The sequence below is a fragment of the Prosopis cineraria genome, unplaced genomic scaffold (assembly GCF_029017545.1).
Source record: "Prosopis cineraria cultivar Desert tree isolate PC_DT_omini unplaced genomic scaffold, ASM2901754v1 PC8, whole genome shotgun sequence".
Taxonomy (NCBI): Eukaryota; Viridiplantae; Streptophyta; class Magnoliopsida; order Fabales; family Fabaceae; genus Prosopis; species Prosopis cineraria.
The window spans coordinates 34,800,444-34,814,368 of record NW_026555339.1 but is presented as its reverse complement, the minus strand read 5'-3'; the positions used below and the strand labels follow the sequence as shown (position 1 = coordinate 34,814,368).

Here is a 13,925-nt window from a genome sequence, read left to right as displayed (position 1 = left end):
CCTAAGCACAGCACAAGGTTTATATATTCTCAACTGAAAATCCATATGATTCTATTTTATTAATAGGCTAGACTTAACAAAATACTCAATTTAGGCAAATAATGGACAATATAATATTTACTATGCGCAACACAAGGTTCATATATTCTCACCTGAAAGTCATATGATTTCAATTTATCACTAGGCTATACTTAATAAAATACACAACTCAACGTTTAACAACAACTCTTCAGCAGAGGATCAAAGATGTAATATAATAATAAGTAAGGATCATTAAAATTTGAAATTTCATATTAGTCTAAAGGATTGAAATGAAATTAATTTAAATGATAAAAAAATTGAAATAACTTCTGTTTAAACATTAAAAAAATGGTTAGATTTATTTTGATGGACTATTTGGTTGAAGGGAAATGAAGGAGGCGCAAAGGATTTTAATAAGTTTGATTTATTACAAAAGTAGTGAAATTGGTTAAAAATTTTTTTATTAATTGTTCTTATTATTTTCTCTCTATTAAAATTTTATAACCCTAATTATTTATTTTTTAAAAATTAAACTTATGAAAATCTTCCCTTATTTTTCTTCTTTTTCATTCCCTTTAAATTAATAATTAAATTTTCCGTGCATCGCGCGGGGTTTAAGAGCTAGTTTCTCTAGAAGTCATTATTCCAGCAAAATTGCTGAAGCGATTTTTACCCTTCGTTGATTCATTTTTTTCCGGGCCATGTGCCTCAAAGGTGCGTTGAAAGTATCTCAATGATTAAATAAAATAATAAATATTGAGTTTAATTAACACATTTATAGATTCCATTGCTACAGATAAAAATATAAATACAAGGAAATTACCTCAAGATTGAACAGATTTTTTACTAGACCTCCTTAGGATAGAGAAATATGAGGTAAAGCAGAAGACAATAAGATATAAATTTGTGACATTAAGGTTATTTACACTTATAAATATATGATTGATTAATTAATTAATTAATTTTAACTCTTTCAAATCTTTTTAACCTAGTCAACTGAAAGATGGAGAGAATAACTAAGGCTAAAGGATTTTAGGGCTCCACCTAAATGAGTTTACTTATGTGCTCCATCTATCATACTCCATACAAGATCATAAAAGACTAATATACGATAGGTTTAATTATGGAATCATGGATTTTCAGCAAAATCAGAATTTTGTTTCACCTATACCTTGTTTGATCATTCTTTCCCTTATATTTATTATCCGTAATCCCTATCCGTCTTCCCCATCAACAAATTTAACAGACATTGCTTTTTTCTTTTATTTTTAAATGATATTTACTTTTAAATGATATCATTTGATATTTCAGTGATTTGATATCATCAATAAGCATCAAACAGAAGTTATGCGAAGATCACCTCCTTTTTTTTTTTTTACATGCCAAAAGTATTTTTGAAGTACACTTCCATTTCATTTTCAAACCTCACTCATATAACTTCCCTATTATTATTATTTTTTGGACTGAAAGCTTCCCTATTAATTTAATCCTTATAAAAACTCTTCCATCATATTCATGCCAGTTAGCCAATTACCATGCCACTCTTCGCTGCCCAACTCGTACTACATTTCTATCATGCTTTTGAAATAACCAAAAATTGCATTGTGGTAAATTGGGAAAGGGAAAGACAGAAAGGCAGCGGTGAATTGGAGTAATTATATTTTTGGCAAATTATCATATTTCCCATATATATTAAAACAGGATAACAAGCCAAAAATACTTAAAAAATCATTGACTAGGAGCAATCTAACAGTGTAAAGTGAGAAAAAATACATAAGCACCTAAAAGTCAAAGATGTTAACTGTTATGTATTGGTAATGGAGTTTAACAATTTGAGTCACAGATGCACAAAAAAAAAAAAAAATATAAACACCCGTACACTTTTCTTTATTTTATATTACTAGATGCTTTTAATTAATAACTTTTTGCATATTTTAACCTTTTTATCCTTTAAAAAAAAATTCCTATCACTACCAAACTTCGACCAACGAAAAATTAATCTATGAAGCTAAATTATTATAATTTATAATAGTCAAAGCAATGATTACTTTATTTCTTTGAAAGGAAAAAAAATACTTAACCAGTAACAACTAATTTCTCCAAATTTATTTTTATCACACTACAAGTTTCTGGATCTCTAGAGTTGAATAACTATAGTATATAAAGATTAAGAATAAATAACTATTTTATTTCAACAAATGAAAAAAGATGCTCAACTAAAATAGACAAAAAAAATTAATATTAAATTTAAAAAAGTATATACACTTGTAGACCTAACCCCAAGGCGGATCAATGGAGACAGGCTTGACAAAATAACGGGGAAAAAAAAAAAGGAACAACTCTGAGGTTCATTGATTTAAATGAAAACTGATTCAATATCAAAATGATTACAAGCTAGCCAAGTTGATCAGGTAACATCCTTTTATTATTCACTACCTCAACACAATAAGGTGAGAGTAAATTAAAAGTAGTATAACAAACAAAATCATCAAAAGCCCGAGTTGCCAACAAGCAGGCAGAGATGTTAATCTCCCTAAACATGAACTTTAAACAAATATTCCAATCCCCATAGAAAACAGATTTGAACTCGTTGATAATTTCTCTGAAAGGATAAATGAATAACACTTCTAGTGATCAAGTTGATTACTTCAGCGCAATCCATAAAGATTTGGACATTACAAAAGTGCCTCTCCCAGAATTAATGGAGGCCAAATGTGATACCGATTACTTCACAAATAGGAGGAGGGTAATTTCCTATATTTGCATTAAAACCACAAACCCGCTCAGCATTGAGATGCGCATGCGCAAACAGTTCCTCCCTCCCACCGATGCTACTCATCTTCCCCCACTACGACAAGATACATATACAAACACAGTTCGTATATCATGTAGATGCTGCTCAGTTGAAAGCCTATATCTGTCATTATATCTCCTACCTAGAACTCATTTAAATTCCTGAAGCGAAAAAAAAAAATAAATATAAACTTCCAGGATACGACTTCATTTGCAAGTGGGGAAGAAAAAAGGATACGATTCCGTTTCTTGGCCAACATATTTCATTTCAATTACGAAAATATTCAGTATATTGATACCAACCACACTCTACACCCTACAACATTACCCGTAGCAGCACCTCCCAAGTTGGTATAAATGTGATTATAAGAGAAACACAAACCTCGTTTGACATTTGCGATGCTATTCCATCGGGGAAGGACCCTCTTCAAGTCTAGTATTTTCCTGTTCACTACCCAACATGATTGCCATTAACATAAGCTTTCCTGCAACTGGAAAATCCTTGTGCTGCATCAATATTGATTCCACAGAAGTAGTCATTTCGCCTAAAACCAAGTTCTCCAAGTTCTCTTCTCTCAATGGTAATACTTTGTCAAAGCCTTCTTCGAACGTTTCTGCTTGGGGTCCATAATACCGTCTTGAAGCCTGGAAAAGTACCGTGTTGCTCAAATTCTGCACCGTTTCCTCATCACTCCATCCTTCAGCCGTATATGACTCAAAAAACTTGCTCCAATCATCCTCAATTGCAGCTTTTTTCCAGCACTCCTCCAACAGTTTTCTATGGGTCTGACGAAAGGAGGAACTGGTCCATGCCAACACATCGAATGCCCACAGTGAGACTTCTTGCCCTTCACTTTCCAGGCACAGTTTAATCAAGTCTTCTGGATGAAGCAGCTGTTGCTCGAGAAGTTGCTTATCTTCTATGGAAGTAACAAGTTTCATTATTTCCTCCTGCAGGTCAAGTTTCATTATTAAGGACATGGCGAGGCTCTTTTTCTATCAATACATCGTTCTACAAGTTATCAGGGACAAAAATAAATGTTAAACTTTAAGGAACACATCAAATAAGATTTTATAGTCGTGAGATGAAGTCCTTGAAGATTCGTAAATTCTGTATGCTACGAAAGACATCACAAGCAAACCATTCCTCTGTTCTATAAATTATAGACACATGTATCCTTTTTCAACCCAAAGTTTAAGGTCAAATTCAAATTTGTCTCATATGTCCACTGCATAAATTTTATCGTACATATGGCCTGCAGATGCACCCACACGACTAATCCAGTAAGGAATGCTAAGAAAAAGAAAATCCACAACCACGAAGTAAATCATGACTAAATTAGTTTAGGGGGGAAAAAAACTAAATGTCAACATCTAAGAGTATGGGTGATTGTGTTATAACTATGTCACCAACAGAATCTCTGCCTGCCTCCTCTAATGATAGCTTGCAGTCCAGATATGCATGCAATAGAGTCAGCTAATTAGCAATTAGCAAGACAACAAGAATTTTCACCAGCATGTTAGACAAAACTGACACCAAATAAACATGTAGCCACGTAGGGCAACATTAAAATTTAAACCGCAAGTTTTGAAAAGAACATATCAAAGTCATAATCAAATCTAGCCTTCTCATGTCCACAGAATGTACGGCAGACAACAATCAGAACCTAAAAATAAATCATAAACAATGGCTTTATGGGCTACAAAATTAGCCTCAGCACTACATAATAATCCTTGTGAATAATATACTCAATCGAGTTAAGAAATTAAAATGTTCATAATCTAGTTGAGAACTGATCAGAAACTACAAAACTACCTGTAAATTAAGAATCTTCAAATCAGCCACTATACGGTCCACCTTCACTTGAGAATCAGCATCCTTACCAGCTGTTGAAAAAGAAAGGGAGGATATTACAAATGCGAAAGTAAACTATTGGAATTCATACTTGCTAAACAAAAATATCAGGAATGAGCAAATGGTTGGACTAACATAGTAGAGAATTAAAACACATAACAAAGAATGTACTGTGAATAACAATTTAAAAGAAACCTTGGACAAAATTACACTTACGCAAATGCAAAAAGATGTCAAGAGCCTATCTTATTTTTGTATTAAGCGTATCACTAAGTATAATATGAGTCTCTCACTATCAAGTGTATCACTTAGCATGATACGGCATGGATATGAGCATGGTTAAAGTATTTAGAATTACGAGAAATATCTAAGAGTCAGTGAATCTCAAATGCAATATTTAATATGTTTAAAGAGTCATGAAGTTTTGAATAGAGTGATAGTGCAGTTTGTGCATACAACTTTTCAGTAGCATTCTCCACGTTTTCATCATTTTCAACATATTGGTATCAAAGACAAGGTTGAGTGAACCTGATTAAAGATACAGGAAGATAAAGGCTATTGCAATGATATCTCCGAATATGAGAATTCCTAGGAAGTTGAGAGGTTGTGAATATAAAACCTTCTAAGGTTTGCATCATAGCTAGTAGTTGTCAAGGAAAATGAAGTACAATTTGTCATAGAGAATGAACAGATTGTTGTGACTATTCGATTTAAGGTGCCACTAAAATAAATATTGCCAAAACTGAATTTGCCTCCATCAACTTATTTATGTGCAAAACAAGGTCTAGACCATGAACATCTGTTTCTAGCCAAGGTTATGTTTACGGAGAAGTTTGGCTGGCAAGAGATATCTAAATACAAGGTGTTTACACAGAAAGAAGTGGAGAATGAAGCAACACTCAGTGTGATAGGGAAGCTCGTATTAAAAAAGGATTGAGCGTTGTTGTGTATGGTTGATTGTATCAAATTGTGGTTGAAGATGGAATGCGAGATTTGCATGATATCAAATGAGTAGAAAGATTTGAAAGAAGCTCATAAAGAGAAGATTATCAAAAAGTCAAGGATGAACTCATAGCTCTAAAGGCTAAGGTAGAAGAAAGAGAAGCTGAAGCATCAGAGAGCAATGAAGGAGCACTTGCAATGCAAAGTACTGGGAGAGTAGCATCTGCTCTTTGTGATTTTCCTCAGGAATGTGGTCCAAGTCAACGTCATTCTTTGTAGGAAAAATTGTTGAGTTTAAGCCTTTAAGGAGGGATGTTCACGATAAACTTAAATATTATGTCTTTTAAGTTTCTAGGTGAAGTTCATGAATCTAAGTCTGATAGAATTAAGTGTATCTTTTAGAGTGATGTGACATAAATATGTGTGCAATTCATGTATTTAGAATTATGAGAAATATCTAGGAATTTGTGAATCACAAATATGATATTTAATATGATAGAGTTTAAAGAGTGATGTTTTGTATAAATAGGTTGATTGTTGCTGCTTATGGTGAAAGAAAGTGTTTGTAAATAGATTATAATAGGGAAAACACAATAATTGGTCCATATAGTTTTATCAAGTTTTGCTTTTAGTCTTTGTAGTTTTTCCAGTGTTTTTAGCAACTATAAGGACTGAAAATAAATTACAGGGACTAAAAACAAAACCCGATAAAATTATAGAGATCATGTTTTCCCATTATGATATAACAGTAGCGTGGTTTGTGCGTCCCTCTTTTCAGAAATGTTCTCCCCATTTTCCTCATTTCCAACGCTTGACAGTTCCTACAGGACCAAATAATTTTCATGGTATCTGATAAGTGATAACTGAATACCTATTTGAAAGCAAAAGGAAGATCAACTTCAATTTGCACGAAATGAAAACCAATACAAATAGCGATGGGGGAAAGAAGCATCTGCATAGGGCTTGAAAATCTACAGGATAAATACCTGCAACGGCAGCTATCTTGGAAAGATATAAAAGATGCTTTCTCTCAGCTAATTTTAGTTTCAAATTAACAAATTCCAGCTCTTTCTCTTCAGCAGCTGAGGTAGACGTTTTGCCTTGAGTTAGAGCTAATTCATGTAGAGTTTTTGATGCCAAGGAAAATTGATGAAGGAACAACTCATGAAGCCAAAGAAGATCAGGATGTTCCTTCAGGAAAATAGACAGCTCATCTGGAAACTCTTTCCCTAGTCTTAAAAGCTCACAAAATTGTCTGCTTTCGTGAAGTTGTTTAAAGACATAGTAACTAAATCCTCCGTTAGGTCCTAAGCTTTCTTGCTGCAGACAAACCACTGAACATTATCAAGGGAAATACACATTTAAAAAGTTCAAGCACATGAATGCAAATTATGCAAAAGCTATAAAAAATGATGAGCATATAAAAGCACGCAAAATATAGTTCACTTATGACCAGTAAGATTAAAGAGCACTGTTAATAATTGTTGTCCAAAAAATTTCACCAGTGATTCATTGCAGGTACTAACTAGAGCCTAATAAGGCACTATCTCCTGATACATTGTACACTTTCAGAGTTCAGAGATCAATTAATCAGTCATCTCAACTCACAAGGCTGCCAGAATTAAAATATCTACAATCCCATCCCTATCTGTAAAAGTTTTTTTTTTTTTTGGCACTGCTAAGAAAACCTTCATTGCAAGTTGCAGACATCAAGAAAAAGTAAATAACATGACTGGAGAACAAAATTAGCACAAGAACGGAGGCAAAAACAATCATACCATAATATTTCTCAGTAATTCTGAATTATTGATGTCACAGCATATTTGCCACATAATTTTGTAGCATCCATGCCGTTTAGCAATTGATAGCAAATGTGAAGTAATCTTCAAAACAGCTTCTTCACTCTGATTTTCATTTCCTCCCACTGAATCCTGTACAAGTAACCAAGTGAACAATACTATCCATAATCAGACTTGAAAGGACGCGCTATAAAAAATATAATAATAACCTTATGGCCAGCTTCAAATTCTTTGACTTGTTGATAAAGAGAATCAAGAAGTGTGTCACGCCTCTCCCAGTACTCATTGAGCAGACTTTTGTGTTCTTCACCACGCTCAATTTTAGCTGTGACAGCACCAGCATATGCCTCAAGCAGCACTTCAGCTAGTGCTTGAAGATGATTATACAAATCTAATTTTGCATACATATCAAGTCCAGATATTTCATTTAACAACCGAAGCAGAACAGAAGCAACGCTCCACACCCCTTTGCGTACCACAGGTTGACAATACCAAGGTGCTAAGCCCTCAGGAGGTGGATACCATAAGCAATTCTCATTCTTATAGTTAAAGCATGTCTTAATTATAGTGACACATGCATTTGAGAGTTCACATACCCTCTGGATCTGAATCCCAGAAGGCTGTTCAGGGATTATTACATATTCTAACTCTCCATCTAAGCAGTAAAAGAAATCTTCCAGGTCAGAAACCTTGCTGTAGAACACTTCAGCATTATCTCTATCCATCAAAAGTACTGTATTCCTGCGGGCTCTCTCACCAACTATTTGAATCACATCCCAAAGGGCACCTGACATCTGAATTTCCAAACTAGAATTTGAGGAGCCAACACTAGTTGAACGATTCTGGTTAATCAGATTTTGCAATTCCCTCAGCTGAATCATTGCAGCTAATTTTTCACCATGTTCCAAGACAGTTTGCAGGGCTTGTCCTGCCAAGAAGAAGAAGATGATGATGATGATGATGATGATTGCACCTACTGTCACCTCCATGTTCTCTAATGAATAATCTATACATTCTTTTCAGTCATAAACTGGCCACAACCCTTGCATTCAATCTGAGCAATTCTATTGATATCACTTAGAATTAAAAAATCATAAGAACAATTTACCAAAAAAGAAATCCATATTTACATATAAAATCTAGATGACAAAACTAAGCAATCAACATTATTCACTTTCTTTCAATTACTTCTAACCCTCCTGCAATAATTAAGCATCTATTTCTTCAGTCACATTGCAAGTCTCACAAGCTGAAAGGCAAAGGCACAGAAGGAAGAAACTTGTGCCCATGTTTTAATCAGACTATATCCGGTCAAAAAAAAAAATCAGACTATAGATCTCCCTCTCCTCAACACAAACACAAGCAAAAGCTGAGAGACAAATGATTAGAAAGAACATATTCCAATTTATAAACCCCAAAATACAGTTAGTGAATAACGTATTGTTTCATAGTTCATTGTACATTTTCGTGGAAAAGCAGCCTAAGAAGTCCAAGACTGGTGCTTTACCATCTCCAAATTCTATAATAAATTAATTATCACAACATTGTCATGTAGTAATCAGCCAGAAAAAAATATTACTAGATGTCTTCTCATTTATAAAATCATCATGATGGATTAATTTTAAATATATTTCTCACATCTTGCTTGCACATTAATGTAATTGCTGAAGTGTTAATTATATATGATAGCAAATGGAATTAACGATTAACAGGTCAAAATGAATGAATAAATCTTTTGGCAGCTAACTACTAATTTCATACTTTGTTTAGAACACAGCTCCTCGTGGCATTTGGATAAGGCAAGAAATTGGAGAAACTTTTGATGTTTCTGCTGCTTTTCTAAAAGTTGGGTGGAAACAACAGTCATGGCCAAAATCTCTGCACCTCTTGTTGTTGTCCAGTGTTTAGCTAAGGTGTCAATTATTGACTTGCTCATCCTCACAAAAACATTTGTTTCCCCATCCCTTTGAAATGAACCTGAACTTTCTAGCTTTTCAAGTGATCTGTCCACTTCCCCTGATGATACAAATTCATTGAAAAGTTGATTCAGAAGAGCTTCTGATTCTTCATCTTGCACAGTCCGACGAGTGATCCCACTCAAACCTGATCTTTGCCTGTCTCCATTATCCCATGCTTCAGAACTAGCCCTTCTGGGGGCAACATTACCTGCAAATGTTAGATTTCTAATCTCTTCTTGCGCAGATCTTTTGTTTGAGCTTCCTTTGCGTGATAAACTCCGTTCAGGTGGTTCAACTCCACCAATTATAACAGCTTTCTCAGGTATTGCCCATATTCCAGCTTTTTCTGTTAACACAACCCAGGCTCCTTCTTCATAATCATCTGCACAAGGAAGAATTGAAGCATCTAGCACTTTTCCAGCATCGTAGGGAAGATCAAATTGATAGAGTCGAGTAGAGTTTCTATGGTTATGTGAAACTGTTGCTGTTCCATCCCCAGATATTATGACGGCTGACCCTGAGGGCCTACCTCCTACCCGAAGCCTCATGGAAAACAAGAAAGCATCATCTTCAACTCTAGCTTTTGGAATTATCACCTCTATAGGGGCTTTCTTTTCCAAAATCTTGTCATTAACAATCTCTACACCCAAGTCTGATTTATATTGCATAGTTAGAAGAGAATATTGAACATAGCTTGAACTGATTACTCGATCCTTACAAAAGGTTGCAACAAGAATGGTAATCACTTTACCATGATCATCTACCTGCATATCAAGGGGCCATATTCCCTTTTGGCCAGCCAGATCCTTCTTAATGCCCACATCAGCATCTGTCCCAACAATTTTTTGAGACCAAAGCTTTGAGACATGTATATTAGAACTAAGTTCTACCCTAAAACACTGTATCTCATGATCAGTCAATACCAAAAATTGCCGGTTTGGTTCATCTGTTGAGTGATGAGGAAAACACCATGTCAATGACCTTGGATATCCCCTGTTGCTGATTATTTGACCAGAATCACCCCCCTGAACAGGAAACTGCAAAATATTTTCATATACTTTTCTTCGCTGAATACCATAAGGAGTGCACAAAAACTCCCAGAGTTCACCATTTGAGCTACATGCAAGGGCAACACAAGTAAGCTTATGACCAGGAACTGCAGAAGCAACCAAAGAGTTAAACATGTGTGATCCATTTAAACTATTCGCCACCTTGCTTAGTCTCCATTGCCTACTTGAGGTTCCTTTCCCATCAGAAATGAAAGTAACCTCCAGCTCATTAGAAGATGCAAGACTAGTGACTGAAGCACTGTCTGATTGTGAATAGATGTCAGGCCAGTATATAACAGCACGGGTATTTCGATTACACAAAACAACACCAGCAGAGTTGCAATGTTTTCCAATTTTATTTGTTCTCAAGCATGTGTTAGCCCAATGAACAACAGAAAGAAACCAAAAACTCGCATCATTTTTGCCACCATCTCCATTGTCTGATATATTAGGAGGAATTTCAAGAACAACACACTTCGTCGAAGATGCAGATGACAAGTAGCTCCAAATAAAGAGTCTGTTTCCACAAATAATCCAAGCAAGGGATGTCTGCTTTTCAATGCCACCACATGAGCAATTTTCAACTGCATGACAATACAGTCAACATTAAACGCTTGATATCAAGAAGTGCTCAATTGTAAGAACAAGTAACACGTGCTATCTAACAGCTCCACTATATCTCACTCGTGCTGTTGAAACAATAAAACCAAACAAACTCACCAGCAACTCGTTTCTGAAGCAAGCTGGCCTGTTGATCACGGACTACTTGAGGAAACTCTCCAACATATACAGGTTTAATCGAATCTAATTCATCCCCTTTTCCACTTCTATTAACTTGAGGAATTCTATGTAAATACAACAGGAAAACATTGAAGTTAGCAGCAATAGTAAGTTTGTATAAACTAGAGAGTATTAGAGAACAATGTCTACCAATATCAAAGACTAACAGCCACCAATTCATTAAACATATAGATATAAGACCAATTCTAGGAGCCAAGAATAAGCAAGCCATTATTAAACGCAAAATAGCTCAGAATGCTGCTTTCTCTGTTTCCTTCATCCTTCCGCTCAGAGCCCAAATTTATAAAAATAATAATAAAAAATGTTTAGTTATTCACTTTGTTGAAACAAAACATGTATGTACCTGACTTTGAAAACCATTAGAGTTACATTACTAATAATGGTAGATAGGAAACAAGAAGTTTCAAAAGCACATATGAGTTAACAGTTTTATATACTTGCCCTGAAGAACTATGAGTAATCCATTTAAATTCCACTTTGAAGGTTCATGGTGGCTAATTACAATTGCCTAAGTTCAAAATTTGTGTAGGATTTAGATGAAAACGAGTCCCTTTCAACTGGGACAATTGATATGACAATGCAATAGATAGATTGAGACCCATTATTTCCATTAGTTCTATAAATTCGATGTACTAACGTCAAGTACATCGACTAGTTTTATTTACATCCACCATTGGCAACATTTATCGTCTTATTCCACCTTTCAAGCTACAACAAAGCAATTATGTTACAAATTAAAACCAACTAATAAGCATTCACAAGCTAACTACTACATGAATTCGCGTCAGTCACAAAGGCATATAAATTCCACTTTCACCACTATCTACCAAATATTCCAAACACAAAATACTGTTAAACACCAATTTTCATAACTAAAAATATGTTTTATAAAAAAGCATTTGCTTAAGTTGCAAAGCACGATACCCGCACTGTGAATTTCGAAGTTGCAAACCATTAAGGATTGAGTTACCTGGCAAGAACTGACAAGCGAGGAGCCCAAGGAGCGGGAGTGCCAGTGCTTGGACGATTTGGGACAGTGTGGTCATGGAATAAACTTCGTCTCTCACCAAGAGGAGTGATCGGAGAATCAAGCACCGTGGCACCAGGAGGTTGATGTCTCCGAGAGCTCACATTGGCCTTCTTCGGTCCAGAAGAAAACATTTGTTTTCACTTGGAGGATTCTAAGAAGTGTGATGCTTCAAGGGTTTAGGGTTTTTATAGCATTTAGATGGAAAGAAGGATGTTACCAGAAGCAAGAGTCGACTAATGGGATGGCTGTCCTCCAATTCTTCAGTAACTTGGAAATCGGAAGAGGGAATGCAATTGAGGCCGGCGGACGAGATTCTGTGCACTAGAAGGCGGAAAAACAGAGGAAGAAGAAGAAGAAGCCATTTATTTTATTTTATTTAATAAAACAACTTTTAAATATTTTTTTTAGGGCCAATAAAACAACTTTTAAATAAAGAAAATAGACAAGTACAGTAAAATAAAGTTAGCCCCAAATTTTTTTTCTTTTTTGAGTAAAGAAGGAAACCATGTTCATCAGAGACAGGGAGCACTACAAGCAAGTCGCCCGGGGGTGCACCTAAAGAAACACAAAACTAAGAAACAACTAGCACACCACCGAACTAAACACAATATGGCGAGTCAAAAAGGGTCAGGTCATTAGGAAGGTTATAAGCCAGCTTGGCTTGAGAGTCCGCAGTTATATTGTTTTCCCTGTACGCCACGTTGAAATGAACATCCCATTGCCGATAGAGGAGAAATCTCATCGAATCAATGATATTATTAATAGGACGATATCTATTGTTGTCTCTTGTAATTGTTCGTAATAGCATTTGTACAATCACAAAATACCTCTACAGATTTAAAACATTTTTGCCAACAAATATCAAAGTCTTTGAAAATATTAAGAATTTTAAAAATTGTGGCTAGAACTTTTTCAAACTTTTGACTAAATTCTTGAATTCAATCACCATCTGGATTCCTCAAAACTCCACCACCGACACTAATAGAGTTGATAATTCAGCCCCAATCCAAACAAGCTCAAACCCAAACAAGCTTGATTTCCTAAAAAGTTTGAATAAACAAACTCAACTCTAATTTTTCCGGACTTCGGGCGGTATGAATACCCAAATTTTATTTTTAAAATTATTTTAATTAAATTTTTACTTTAAAATTAATTATTGTATTTTATAAAAATATAAAATATATTTTTTTATACTTAAAAGATGTATAGGACTCAAATATATAGTATTTTAATATGAAATAATCTAAAACTTAAATAATTAATTAATATTTATTATATTTTATATATTTTTTAAAATTATTTTTTATTCAGGTATTCAAGCCAAATTTAAACCCGATCAGGCTTAGCTAAAATTTTTTCGAGCCTATTCAAGCCGAACATAAAAAAAGTATCCTTTTTCTAAGTCAAGCCCTACATTTTTTAAGGTGGGTTTGGATTAGCTCGTCAGGCTTGATTCGAATTATCAGCTTTAGACACTAACATCATTATTCATCCTAGACCCATTTGTTATATCTGTATATCTCAATTCATATAAACAAGTAAAGTAATGTATGCATACTTGAAGAATCCATGAGTGCTTGAGAAAGCTCGATTACCTTGAGTATAGACAGGTACACAACCCACTAGTCTCCAGAGCCTTCAGAGAGTTCAGAGATAATCGAAACAAAAGAATGAGTC

General features: G+C 34.7%; 1 protein-coding gene across 2 annotated transcripts; it reads right to left on the bottom strand.

Moving 5' to 3' along the window:
- Window positions 1-2,424: 2,424 nt before the first annotated feature.
- On the bottom strand, window positions 2,425-12,923 carry LOC129317975 (nuclear pore complex protein NUP133). Of its 2 annotated transcripts, none has more exons than XM_054962435.1 (9): window positions 12,189-12,903; window positions 11,138-11,262; window positions 9,172-11,001; window positions 7,620-8,338; window positions 7,390-7,542; window positions 6,598-6,931; window positions 4,631-4,701; window positions 3,197-3,765; window positions 2,425-2,976 (listed from the first exon to the last, which is right to left on the bottom strand). In XM_054962435.1, the coding sequence occupies exons 1-8, from the start codon at window positions 12,377-12,379 to the stop codon at window positions 3,217-3,219; spliced, it is 3,972 nt and encodes a 1,323-aa protein (XP_054818410.1). In that variant the 5' UTR covers window positions 12,380-12,903; the 3' UTR covers window positions 2,425-2,976; window positions 3,197-3,216. The 2 variants fall into 2 exon arrangements, 1 of the variants encoding a protein (XP_054818410.1); XR_008595127.1 differs by lacking the exon at window positions 2,425-2,976 and adding an exon at window positions 6,316-6,432 and having other exon boundaries at window positions 3,712-3,765; window positions 12,189-12,923.
- Between the last annotated feature and the right edge of the window lie 1,002 nt (window positions 12,924-13,925).